General features: G+C 41.0%; 1 protein-coding gene across 4 annotated transcripts in view; it reads right to left on the bottom strand.

Annotated features, from left to right (window-relative positions):
* Positions 1 to 6713: 6713 nt before the first annotated feature.
* The window catches only part of LOC101845207 (leucine zipper putative tumor suppressor 2), a 144467-nt gene continuing 136457 nt past the window's right edge, over positions 6714 to 14723 (bottom strand). For all 4 annotated transcript variants that reach the window (XM_005090131.3, XM_005090130.3, XM_005090129.3 and 1 more), the window contains one exon: positions 6714 to 12500. In XM_005090131.3, coding sequence (XP_005090188.1) covers positions 10866 to 12500 — 1635 coding nt within the window. In that variant the 3' untranslated portion in view covers positions 6714 to 10865. The remainder of the gene's footprint in view (positions 12501 to 14723) is intronic.

Below are 14723 nucleotides of genomic sequence, written 5' to 3' on the forward strand. Positions count from 1 at the left end.
TAGACCACCAAGGGATCTTTAACGTTCGCAACTTGCACACGGGCCCTCCGAGATTTTTCGCCCTTGTCCGAGAAAGCTAGGTGTGGATCTTTCCTACCAGAAGATCAGGGGTGTGGCAGAAAGACAGCAGTAAGGAGGAGCCAAGGAGTAGCAGTAGAAAGGCTGCAGAAAGAGTCAGGAGCCAGAGGAGGGGGCAAAGGAAGAGAGGAGGTGAGGGCAGAAAGTGAAAATGAAAGCAGACAACAGAACATTGCTAGAGAGCAGGAAAGAAGGTGAAAGGAGACAAATTTAGAGAAGAAAATTTTTCGGTCGCTACCCGGATTCGAACCTCGGACCTTTAAATGAGAGGCCAACACCTTAACCTCTAGGCCACGAGAGCCCCCCTATTTACACAGTTATTTGTTTACATTTATATATATAATGTATATATATATATAATATATACATATATATATATATGTAAAAGAAATTGAAAACAAAAAGGCTTGTTCAGAGTTGAGTCTTGTTGCTTTCCTCTTTTGTCATGATCTGCCTAAAATATCACATAGGACCCTTTGTAACTTATTAAGGGGGACTGGGTGTCCTGACAATTGTTTGAAAACCGATAATATTGACAGGATTTATTGTTAGTTGGCACAGGTTGCAGGGTAGCAGCTCAAGTATTGTATCTTGGGGTTTTGGCGAAAATTAGTTTTTGGACATATTCTGAGGTGCTGGGAAGGTATGCATGCTCTGTAAAAGACCCAGAGTTGTGCACTTATTTTAGTGAAAATACCCTTTAAATTGAAATTCCAGGTATTGTTTATGGATATAATGGTGAAAAAATCAGTTTTTTGTTTCGTCTGTAAAATTTGAAAAACCTGAGTTGTGATAGTTGTGCTGCAACCTTGTGAGGTAATGAACCTGGTGAAGAAAGGTCTACGGTGAGTGGTCAGGATAAGTGGCTATTTGGTTGTCATTGAATCTCAACTGTCTTGGAAGTGTAAGGGGGTTTAGGGAATCTGTTCAAAAATTGATTTGGATTTATTTTGTAAAATAAATTCTCAAGGCCCTATATTTCCTAGAATGAAATAGATTGTACCATGACCGTTGTAGCTCAAAATCCCTTTAAGTGATGCCCATTTCCCCCACCTCCCCATCTTCCCTCTGATGAAATGCTGCATCGATTCAAAAGACAGTTTATTATAATTATGTCTGCCTATAAATGATTTATATTAAATCTTGAGTTGGTCTTCTTAGCTGTGTGTGGTCTGCTACTGTAGTCCTATACTCTTTAGACTTATAGGACTTGCACTTAATTCATTGACGCGTATGCATATATGCAGTCAGGCACGGATAACTCAAACACATCGGGGATTGACAAAGAAATGTGTTTGACACATCCATAATAATTCAGATCAACTGATAGCGAAAAGTTAAGGTGATATCAGCCGGGGAATGGCAAATTATATGAGCTATCAGTGATTCCGAGTTTTTTGTGTTATATGTGCCCGACTGTATATATATATATTTATATAAATATATATATTTATATAAATAAATATATATATATATATATATATATATATATATATATATTTATATAAATATATATATATATATATATATATATATATATATATATATATAAAACAGGGGCTCTGATGACAGCACTTTTGTGCCCCTTTGATTTTGAAATTCGTCTGTTCTTGTGCCTGCTCTTAGACTTAGAGAACTTTTGTCTATGTTCCAGCCCTCATGTTGGGCTGTTTGTGAGTTTCACGTGTATTCACCGGTAGCATGTGGTTTTCCCAACACGATGAATCAAATGAATGTCGCAATGTCAGCATTTTCTCAGCACATGCAAGCCCCTTTTGTGTCTTTGCAGACCTTGTTCACCAGCTACATAGAACGTCTCTTGAAAAGTCTGTTTTAAAAAGTCTCCCTTTATTCCATTGGTTTCAATCTCTATTATTTTTAATATGTTGCCGTTTTCATGCTGAAAGATGCAGACGACATGAATGAAAATTTAGCACAGTTACTGCAGAGAGCAGTACAGTACATGTTTTTTACTTACACTTGAGCCCTTTTCGAGGATAAAGTGGTATTCAAAGAAAGTTTATCTGAAGCATTTGGTAGTGTGGAGAGGTTGCAAAATCAGAAGTGCTCTTGTGCATCATGTACAAAAATATACATGTGATTTTATTTTACCATTTGTTGTAAGTAGAGACCTAATACTTTATTATTGAATCACATTATTTGAATCGTATACAGTTTATGTTTTGTCTTGCACAGTAGAGCAGTCATTTTCCACCTGCATCTTATTTTCAAGAGACTGCATTCAATATGAAATTACACGGTGAGAAAGATCGCATTAAATGAAGAGATCAAACAGGGTTTGAACCAGGTTGGTTTACACTTGACGCATGCTTATAAGGACATTTGTTCCTGTTTGCCAAAATTGTGTCTGAAAAAAACTTTTGTTTTTTTTGTGTAGTAATGTGCATGCTATACTATATGTGTCATGACATGGAATCAGGCGCTCGTCAATTTTGGGGCATATGAAGTTATTGGTATCATCTTAAAGGTTGTTCATTTGCCTTGCTTTCAATGTAAAAAATATCCATTTATCTTGCACAAAAGTCGAGATATTTGCGATTGAAAGAGGTAGTGTTGCACCTGGTTTCAGAAGTAAAATTAGCGAGAAAAGGTCAGGTGATTTCCGTAGCTCAAGAGTCCTTGAAAACTGCAAATTTACATTTTTTGTGCCTTTTAATCAACGTTTTTCCATAGAATCAAACACTTTCAAGTGTTTCTGAGTGGAATACAAGATGTTGATCCAAAAAATAAAAATTCAGAAAAATTTTCAAAACTCAGAAAAATGCATATTTCTTTAAATTTCATTATTTTGACGAGCGCCTGATTTCACCAGGATGCTCCACATATATTTTGTATCTTATAAAAGAAAGAACTTGTCAGTACAAAGGCTGCTACTTCCTTTGTTAGCTGATATTTGGGTAGGCACCCTGAAGAATATTCAGGTTGTAAAGCACATACAGCTTGCTGTTGAGTGGGAATTTGCTTTATAAACAAATGCTATTTATTATTAAGAAAATAGTCTGCTTTGCAGAGGGAGGAAACCGTATCAAAATCCGGACCTGGATTGGCAGAAGCTGGCATTGTTGGGCTGGAATGTTTATATTAGTTCATACCTCACGAGTTGCTAGTGTTATCACCATCCCCGTTCCCAGATATATGTCCACGTACCCAGCTATGCTCAATAATAGGTTTGTTGTTTTTATCACAAATAAATTCTTATTTTGTTTTTCCTTTTGTGAGTGATTCTCAATAAAATGATGCATCCACATACATTTGTTGCTTTGAATAAACTTCGAATTGCTTTGAGGAGTCTGATGGTAAGACCACACTGAAGTGGGTGGTTGGCGGGTGCTTTGGTATGGTTTGTTTCTATCAAACATGTTATCGCTATCTCTATTCCTTCTTTTTTGGTGTTTGTGTCTTGCAAAACCTTGCTGTATGCTCCTGTGCGAATGCCAGCTGACGAATATAGAACTCTTGGCTCAATTAATGGTTCCTCAAAATCTGTTCACCAATGTTTGTGTTTTGTTTTCTCTGCTAGTTCTGATGAATGTTTTATCGTGTTTTTTCCTTTTTTGTTGTTGGCATTCTTCGTGTAGTATTTGTAGTGGCTGCTCCTTTTAAATGATGCATTTCAATATGGCTGGATATTAAAGCGTCAGAATGCATGGGTATTTACATAGAATATAACTTGATTCTTTGTGAAGGAGAGTCTTTGACTTACTTTAACACTTTGCAGTCACTTGCTGCAATAATGCGCCAGTGAAAATTATCTGTTCTGGTCACTTAGTGCAGTTCTGCACCAGCCCGAGAAGTCTATTGCAGAGCAGTGGCGCTCCTGGCTGGGTGGCCTGATGGGGGTATTTTGTACTGCTGGCTGTGTGACTGCAGTGTTAATATTCTCATAACAACCCACATTCACAAAGAGCCTTGCAAGGACTTGTAGCCTGATTTTGTTCACCATTCTCAAGTACCTTACTCTACAGTTGTGCAGTTTGTTTGTGAATATTTCTGTTGAGATAGAAAATTAGTGGGTGGTTGGCGGGTGCTCTGGTGTGGTTTGCTTCTTCTTTCCTATCAAACATCTATCGTCCCTATCTCCCCTTCTTCTTTTTTATGTTTGTTACTCTCTTCTAACACCTCTAATCTTCTGATGCTTATATGACCTTATGCAGTTGCAAGCGCCGTAAAACCTCTACTAAAACAAAAAAATACAAAATTCATGTAGGTGGTTGGTGGGTGCTCTGTCTGGTGTGGCTTTCTCCTTCCTTCTTATCAATCTTCAATAGTCCTTATCTCTCCTTTTTAAAAATTTGTATGTGTTACTCTTTAGTAATACCTCTAATATTCGGCACTTATATACGATCTATTTTTGTTGCAAGTGCTGTAAAACTTACTAAAAACTAAACTGAAAAGATAATTAATTGCAAAGTAATAAAATGATTCACCTTCTGTAAAACTTACTAAGACTAAACTGAAAAGATAATTAATTGCAAAGTAATAAAATGATTCACTTTCGTTTTACATATATTTTCACCCAACTGTTATTTTATATGACAGTTGATGATGTTGATGTCTGAACGGAAAAGAAGCGAAACAGTTCTTGGAATGGCTGATTGTGATCACATACCTGCCAACCCTACAGAAAAAATCGGTAGATCACCGACTTTTGGGTCAAACTACCGATCCACCGATTTTGAGATGAAGCCACCGACTTCGGGATTCAGCAGGGTGACTGCCAGGCCCCGGGAATTACCCGGGAATTTGAGAAAGTTATCGAATATTTGAAAACTAAATCCGATAACGCCCGCAAGTTCATTTTTGCCGGTCGCGATTGTGATTCATTCGGCTCCCTCGAGAGTATGTTTCTTCATGCAGACAGGCGGCTATGGTGGCAAGCGGGTGTGATACCGACGTTTGATCGGGATAATCAAGATATAGATCTACTTTCACTTTCGTTACCACCCAGAAATTTGCTGGTAGTAGTTTGATAACGCAACATTAATTGTAACAACATAAAGGCTGTGCATGGCAAACGCTGTGTCGCCTTGAAAATAAATAAATATTTGTCTTGTGCTGTCACTTGTGAAAAAAAAAAGAAAAGAAAAGAAAGTTATAGTTATAATACAAGCGTCTTGTCGGGTTCGCCATTGTGACCGGTCAATGAACTTGCGCGTTTCATCACATTGTGAGCACCGGCACTTGAAGGGGTCACCAAAGTTCATTCAAAGTCTGAGCGCTGCGTAGTATAGGACTCCGGAATGGGGGGGGGGGGGGGGGTATTTTTTTAAAAGATACACTCGGGGGAGGGGAGGGGGCTGAAGGCAACACCAGGGGACAAAAACTGAACTTGGAAGCAAATTTTAGTATTCTAAATTTTTTATTACCACTATATCTAGATCTAGATCTAGAAAACTCTCTGCAAAACGCGTGTTGGTGCAGGCCTTGTGTGGACTCGGGATCCGTCATACTCTTTCCTTGTAAACTCTGCAAAGACAAAAGGCTAGGCCTAAGTCATCCAAGGCCCACCTTTTCTTCATCTTTTCTTCTTTGCTTCTTTTTTTGTGTGTGTGTGGGGGGGGGGGGTGGTTTCATTTGTGTGTGTGCGTGCAGGTATGAATAGGACAGGAACTGCACCAACTACTAATAGGGTAAATGGCTCTGGTAGTTTTCATATTTGTCTTTTCTTTTTTTTTTTCTTTTGGTAATTTCCTACATTTGTTTGAAGTCGCAAACACAATCATGCATATTTGATGTGGGTCAAAATAAAATATTGATAAGGGTCCCAAATTAAGTATGCGACAAGAGGTAATATAGCCTACTACAGATTTTTTAGGTCAACTACAGATTTTGGGACAACAATTTGCGTCCAACTACAGATTTTGGCCCAGGCAATGTTGGCAGGTATGTGATCAGTATACTCATTGTAAATCGCAGTTTAATTCTTCATCAAAAAGTGTTACTGCTGTGCACACTGTTATGTACATGAACACAGCAGGGCGTGCTCTTGCTCCAAGACATGAACATGGTGGTTTCAACGATATGCTGAATCATTTAGTCACTGACCAGGTGTTCATCAGTTTTCAGCGAGTAGATTTAATTTATTTAATTTTGAGTTCCTCCACCTTTTTTTCCCAATTGCTGCGATCTATCTCCTGTCTGCAATGACCAGCTGCTTGATCCTAAATGTATTTGTTCTACAGATAGGGGTGAAAATGTAAAACCAGACAAAAAACGAAATCTAAAAATTCTTACACTAACTGGAATCCAATCCAATCCAATTGGAGATGGCTTGCTTGGCACAATATCCAACTGGGGAACTTGACCTTTCTTTGAAAATAAAAAAATAGAGATTACCATGATGCCGTTTGTTACACTTCCAGAACTGATTTGTATCAAATGTGTATGCTCTGAATCTGGTCAATATAAACCTTGAGGTTTTTTTTCTGTCATTGCCGTTCTTTTACGACACTAAGAAATGTCCACAAACGCTTTCTTGAAACTTCCCTCTTAGATTTATGTCCATGTCCATTGGGAGGCAGATTCTCTCTATTTGAAAAAATATATATTCAGTATGTAGTAGTAGTAGTTAAGTTTTTCACTAGCACAACATAAAATGTAATGAAGGAAACTTGAAACAATCAAACTTTTAATTTCATGTAATTATTATTTAATTAGAAGGGTTATAACATATTTACAGTACATGTATATGACTAGGAAAACATTTTAAAATATCAAATTGCTGTATACTGCAAAGTTACTGCATTTGGTAACGGAAATAACTGAGGGGGGAAAAAGAAACAACTAAGTGTAAAAAGCAATTATAAAAATCAGTAAAACAATAAAGCTGACACTAGGGGCCACTCGCTCATCCAGTTGCGTCACACAGCTCATGGCAGCAAAAATCTGGACAACATGGCCATTCACAAATGTCGTTCAAAAACTTCTTGAACATGTGATCTGATAGAATTCAACTCCTGCAAAACAGAAAACTAAAGCGCATAGAAGGCATCTAAAGCAGTCGGGATACCTCATGACGTTCTCGTTTGATCAGAGTAAACCTTTTAAATGCATATCTGCGTAGGCCTGTTTTCTCCTCAGATAAGAGTTTAAACTTTATGTTGGATGACACCAAAGCCCTAGTAACAAACACTATCATGATTTATGACTGGGAAGAAAATGCTAAAAACAAAGGGCAAAGGTGTGAAATTTACATTAAAAAAAAAAATAGAAATGAGTTTCTGTATGTTCAATCTAGACATGTCAAGTAGTTCCAAACCTTGAAACATAAAAAAAACCCAACAACTCAGGTGTGAGTCGTTTCTTTTTTTTAATACGTAAATCAAATTAACCAAATTCCAACCCAGTAAGTAGCATATCCTCTTGTACTTTAATGAGGTAGAGAAGAAGAAAAAAGTATGTTTAATCAAATACTTAATTCGGAACACCGTCATTCACTCTGCCGCAGTTTCTCTCAACCCGTTTCTTGGGTATAGTCTCAATGCAACAAGTATTACAATATGTACAGCCTTGGACTGTTAGTAATGCCTGGTGATGAGTTTAGTTTATTGGTGTCTAAGTACTGGCACTGGGCATGCTGAGACTGGATTAAAATAGTCACATTCTTACAATACATGCCTGGGTCATTCCGTTGACAATTTGCATTGTTATCCATAAACAAAGAGATATTGAGTACTTTTCAATGTTTATTCTCTGATTTGGCTTGCCATAAATTGTTAACGACACATTTCACTGAAAAGAGATTCTGTCAAGACCTGAAATATCTTGAGCAAGGACCTTTCGACCTTTCTTTTAAGTTTGTCCAGAACATTTAAGAATGACCCTGGCATTTATTATACGAAAATGGCAATATGAAGTGAAGCTGTGTGTAAATAAGCAACATTATGGCCATTCACAATTCTAGTTTCCTGCGTCTCTACCAGAGGAACAGAATGAGTATGCACATAGCAGTATTATAAAATCTTCCCTTCAGAAAGTAGTCTAATGCTGCAGGTAAATCTGTACAGAAATATCCTTTGTCTCAAGTCACTGTACAACTGACATATAACCCAGGCAAGCTCTTGACGCCTTCATGTAAGGACAAACACCATGCACAAAAACACAATACCCACCAAAAAAAAAAAAGTCACACTTTCAGGGGAAAAAAATAAACCTTTTTTTCTCTACTGCACCAAATAGCTGTTTCATAACACTTGTTTCAATGCAGTACAAGACGTGGGTTTAAAGACCTGTCAAAGAGTTTTGTGGATCCTACTTTGATCTTTTGACAAGGGCAGAGAATACAAGTCAGAATAAGAGTATCACATTTCTTTTTTCTCCACAAAACACATCTTGTAATGAAAAACAACAAGAATTGTTTACTCCTGAAATTTTGCAACGATAGAAAAACAGTGATAGATAGAAACTGAATAAAGGAATTGTGTAAATCAGTAGCAAAGTTGTAGAAAAAAAGAAGAGCCATCTAAAAAGCTACTTCAATGCATGTAAAAGTAAAACGAACATTAAAGTTTCTTTGTAAGACCACTAACCGGAAAATAAAAAGTAACCTGACGAGCATAAAAAACTGACCGTCCCAGCTTCAATACTGACTTTCTCTACACATCGTACTATGTGATTGAATGTCCGTGTAGATTCACAAAAGAAACTATCCATGCATGCATTCAGAATACCAAATTGAGTTGAATACCTGTAAGCCATATATCTAACCACCAACTATTCAAGAGCAACTGGCAGTAACAGCTGGGCACAGTTTACTCCTTATAGACCTCTTCTGTATTTTCAGGTAATTTGTTGAATAGCTCTTCACAGAAGTGGGTGGTTGGCGGGTGCTCTGGTGTGATTTGCTCCTTCTTTCCTATCAAACATCTATCATCCTGATCTCTCCTCCTTATTGTGTTGCAAGTGCCGTAAAACTCTTACTAAAACTAAACTCTTCAAAGAAGGTATTGACACCTTTGTACAACACCTATCACCATACAGACAATCCTACTGTGCCTAATAAGACACAATCATCACCCTGGTAAAAATCAACCAGTGATAAAACTATTAAAACTTGTGGTTACATTGACTGTGGCAGTGGAGTGAGTCCCTGTCATAACAAAACAAACTACGTTAAAAGCGAACAGCACTAATCCCATCAAAAATATTTTTGACATCACTATTGATAAAACAAAACGAACTCGCTAAATGTACACATTCTTGTACATTTTTCTCTGTCCTAAACATTAAGGCAAAAGCAGTTCTAACCTGTGCACAAGTAGGAGAAATAGTAACATTGCATGCCAACAATCACCATTGATTCTATTGCTTTGTTTGCTTTCTCATTATACAAAACTGTATTTCAATCTGGGTAATCTATAAATCCCGATTAACTTTAAACAGTTCTTTTGTACATCAACACATACCAAAAGGCAGACAGAACACAACCTCTGTGACGCAACCACGGACAGATCTTAACATACATCAAAGAACAATCGCCATCTTCTTGACACAGAAAAAAAAACACCATTCAAATTGTAAGCACCATAGAAATTTTGCGTACAATGTACAGTATTTGTGTAGTAGAAGAAAGCGAATGGTTGAAATGGAGGGAATCTCTGCTTCTCTGTGGTGCAGAGAGACAGTGTATAGGCACAACTCACTGCTGGTATTTGCCACAAAACAGAATTCTGTCTCAGTCTTAGTCTCATAACCTTCCATTCATAAGGTCTTCGCCAGACAGAAACATTTTAAAATGCAAATGTCAAGGCAAGTTATACATTTGGCCACTACCCATCGAGATCTGACAACAGAATCAAACTTTTTCTGATCAGATTCATGTATCAACTACTCGCACAAGAAACATATATCAATTTCCCAAATGGGATCTGATTATTTGAACCCACTGCTAAGAACAATGCAGTGAATATGCTGCTCAGGATTTCTTCAATTTCAGAGTTATCAAGCGTTCACTTTCATTACTCAGAAGAGGAATCTGTTAACATGGTCGACAAAATTCAACTGACAATCCTATTTCCATGAACTTCTCACTCTCTGCCTATATGTAGATTCCTCACACATATCAGTATCTCATAACAACAAGATAGTGCATAGACTAAATGTTGTGTCAAGTCTACTCTTGAATTCTGCCAATCTCACAGCATTGTATGATCACGAAAACAATGTAATTTCGCTTCCCTTCCACAAGAATGCTACTTATACATATCCAATCTCTGCACACACTACTCAACCCATACTTCTGTCTCATAATATGCCATCTATTAAGTACAGATGTAACACGCTTTATATGTAATGTTCTAACATTCCAAATGCTTTGTAGAATGCAGGTGGCAATATGCGTACATGTACAGTACACGTACCTCTGAAATGAATTCGGAGACAAAGGACGGAAAAACTATGAGCGCTCCCAGAGAGTGACTGAGTCAGCCCCTCAAACTGGTACTGACAATTTGCACGTATCTATTTTGACCCATGTCTTTAGCACCTAATGTTTTCACATGGCCATAGCATTATATATTAGATGTTCGTTCTTTGTTTCTATTCTCTGTAAGGAGATCACGGTTGAGTCTCCAAAAACACATCATAAACATGACAACTAACCTCTCATAACAACGTACATGTACTCTCATAACTACTGAAGGGTTAATAGCTTTATGACTCTGTTTTTTATTCACATACATCACACTTCGTACATACACGCCACTCGTGCGTCTTAACACATACATCACTCTCATGTCTCATCACACACACAAACCCCCTCCCATGCCTCAACACACACTCTCTTCTCCGCTGAGCGCTATCAGCTTCATGTCTCTGTTCTCCAGCTCTAGCGTGAGCTGTTGCACTTCTGTCTCCAGCGTGCTGTTCTTGCGCTGCATCTGCACGTAGTTGAGCTGCAGCTGTTTCTGGTAGCGCACTACTTTGTTCTTCTCCTCCAGCCACTGCTCCCGCTCCTTGTCCTGGTCGCCCTTCAACAGTTCCAGCTGAGTCTTCACGTTGACTAGCTCCTCCTGCAGGCTGCTGATGGCGCGGTCGCGCTCCCCTAATGCTGAGGGCTTCACATTCTCTGAGACGCTCACCTCGCTGGGCGTGTGTGTTTGGGAGGACGCCTCCACTAGGATGGCCGGGTTCTTCAGACGCCCCAACTCTTCCTTCATCTGGCTGAGCTGGTCGTTCCTCGTGGAAGCCTCTCGCGCACGCTCCAGAAGCTCTTTGTTCTTGTTCTCTATCTCAGCCTCCAGCGCGTGCAGCTCGGACTTGAGCCGAATGATCTCCTTGTTCTTCACCACCACCTCCTCCTGGCTTGCCTCTGTCTCCGACACGCTCCCGTCTTTTGGGGACGAGGAGCCCAGATTGAGCTGCTCCCGAAGCTTTGCCACCTCCTCCCTGCTCTCCTCCAACTGTTGCCTTAATGTGTCTTTCTCACCCGCAGCTTTCAACTTCTCGTCTTGTAACGTCTTCTGCTCTTGCTGCAGTTTATACACCTGCAGGCTCAACACCTGCTCTGTCTTGTACGACTTGCGGCTCTGCACTTTGAGCTTGCGCTCGTAATCGTCTCTTAACTCCTGCGAGTCGTGGAGCCACGCGTTCCTCCTCTCCTCGTACACCTGGAATATTGCACGTTCATTGCGGTCCATCACCTCCCTCAGTGTGTTGATCTCCGCGTCCTTCTCTCTCAGCATTGCCTCCAGCTCCCCAACCCCGCTGTCGCTAGGGGACGGCGTCTGTAACATGATCTCTGCCCCCTGTTGCCACAGCCGGCTCGTGCCCAGGGAAGGGACTGAGTCGGGCCGCACTTCCCCGCTCAGGCTCGTCGCTTCTTCGCCGCCCGACAGACGAGACGAGTTGGCAGAAATGTGGGACGAGTTTCCGGAAACGTGCGACGAGTTGGCAGAAATGTGAGACGAATTGGCAGAAATATGAGAAGAGTTCGCAGACAGATTGTGCTGTGAAGAGGCTGACGCGTTGTGGTACGAGTGAGTGGACGTATTGAGGTGGGGCAGGCCGGGGTGGTGGGGGGCGTGGGCACCGTTGTATAAGGCGGAGGAGGCGGAGCCAGCCGGGGATGGGTGGGCCGTCGGGTGAGGCATCGGGAGCCCGGCATCGGACGAAGTAAAGCTGCTCGCACCGCCCGCGCCGATGCCCTGGCGAGCCGAGTTGAAGGCTCCGCGGTTACCGCCGCCACTCCCGCCCTTGCCAGGCTGAGGGTCCGGGCTCGCCTGCAGTCCCAGCATGCTGGTCCCCAGACGCATGGCAATGGGGCGGGGCATCTCTTGGCAGGCCCCGCCTCCTGACTCCTCCCCACTGGTTGGTCGTCTGGCTACCTGTCCCACGGGGCTCCGGGCTGGACTCCCATTGGTCGGCTTATAGGCAATCGGTTTGATGAGGTTTGGACCAGGCTTCTGAAATAATTGAACCAAAAAAAAAAGGTGGATCATATTGTAAAATAATTACTGTCTGGGGTTGTGCTAACCTTTGTGGAAGAATAACGACGATACAACGCGAGTCTCCCATCCCATGAACGAGTTTCTTTGTTTGAGTAAAGAAAAGCACGTCGACACAATCATCGTCATTTCGTGCTGGGGAAAAGTATGACAGACAGACAGACAGACATAAACAACAGGGGAATAGTAAAGAAGTAGGACCTATCAGTGGCGTCCTCCAACCACCCGCATCCCATGAACTGAGCGGGATTATAGTAACACAGAGACAAGTACGTGTTGAAGTATCTAAGTATTAACCAACCAACTACATAATGTAATAGCTGACAAATGACTTGCAAATTCTTCACTAGCATTTATCAGTCACTTGTCAATTCGACTAACACAGAAACACACATACACATAAGTCGAAAAGGGGGTGGAAGGGTTGAGGGTGAGGTGGGGTGGGGCAAAGAGACAAGGGGAAACAAAAGTTAGAAAGGGAAACAAGAGAAATAGAAAATACCACCAGTGCCCAGCAACCACTTGCACGTATTTGAACTATGGAATATATCATGGGGCACACTACGTTTGCTTTGTTCGTCTATGCTTCCATGATGAATTGAGAAAGGAAAATGGAATAGTTGAGTTGTTAAGTGACCCGGCCAGTTCATCAGTCAGAGAACCCCAGCTATACAGAAACCTCCTTTCAACATCCCACCCTCACAAAAAAACCCATTTTTCCTTAAGAAAATTGAAAGAAACGCGATATAAGTGGCACCGTTCACGTAATACCCCCTTCCCTTCCCCTCAACCGAAAACGGGTGCCGTCAGCTATCACCGACGCGAACAGCTTCAATTGCAAGACCAATCACTGGCCCTGTAGTCTCTTTTCTCAGGAGCTGAATACCATGCCCATGGTGAGTACTTTTGACGGATTACACGAATAAAAAAGTACGAACACTAGCAGCTTTCAGGGAGTGAAACCCAACTAGTCTAAGCTGACAAATTCTTTCTTCCCCAGTCCGTGAATCAGTCAACGTAAAAGTAAAAAATAATCCGGGCTCTTCGAAACGAACCGCCACCTCGTTGTTTCTCTTGAAAGAAACTTCCGCTCTGTAAAGGATCAGACTTCCGGGAACTACTCTAAGTAAGTGGCTATCCCTACGCTCTTTTTACCCCCCGACCGTGACACAGACAAAGGCAAACAGAAGACACCCCATCACGAGCACGAAAGTCCAACTCTTCGCTAATACTCCCATAGACACTGCACGACTGCAGGAAACTGAAATCCACAGAAAACAAAGACCCACCAAAAGAGCAGCAGCTTCAATGAAAGGCAACGTAACCGAGAACGTGCACGCTGTACATTTTGTAGTGTCGGAGAGTTCAACTTGAAGCCTACAGTTAAGACGGGTTGAAATATATACGATGAAAGGACATGGTAACGATCACATTAATCCGGAACATTTTAGGAAAATTACATGAAAAAAAGATGTAGAAAGGGCAGAGTACACACTACAACCTCACCAAACATCTACTTTTTTGAGGAGGGAAAGGGGTCCGGGGGGGGGGGGGGGGGGGGAGAAACCAACCCACCGTTGGGTGGGATAGGTTCTTAAAATATTTTGCGGGTTTCGGGGTTCAGCCCCAATAATACTTTTAATCCTTTAATGGATTTGTCCAATTAATCGCAAGAAATAAGGAAAAACGGCCTAAAAAGGAATGACCCAACAAAGATCCACTTATTTGAAGAAAAAAAAAAAGGGGGGGGGGGGGGGTCCACGAGCCCAAAATCAATAGGAGCGTCCTGAACTTATATGATGGAGTGAATCTTTCGACCAGCCATTTTAGCGACACATCTTTGGATCTAACTGCCTCTTTTTCAGTGGTCAGACCATCACTACTTTACCAAAAAAAAAAAACACCACACACAAAAAACAACAAAAAACAAACACACAACAACAACCAACAACCCACTTTTCAGCTAAAAAGACCCCCCCCCCTGAATCTCACCACAGTAAAGGTAAGCCAGCCACCAGCACGCACGCCATACACACGAGTCAACAAAACCACGCAAGAGCTCGGCGGGGAAAGCGGCGACCTGACGACGCGCCGACTTCCGACCATGGACGGACAGTGTGGTTTGTTGAAGTTGAAGGTAACACAGACAAGTCAGTCGTGGCGCTGAAAAGTGTACGTAAT

This window comes from Aplysia californica, unplaced genomic scaffold (genome assembly GCF_000002075.1).
Source record: "Aplysia californica isolate F4 #8 unplaced genomic scaffold, AplCal3.0 scaffold00013, whole genome shotgun sequence".
Lineage (NCBI taxonomy): Eukaryota > Metazoa > Mollusca > Gastropoda > Aplysiida > Aplysiidae > Aplysia > Aplysia californica.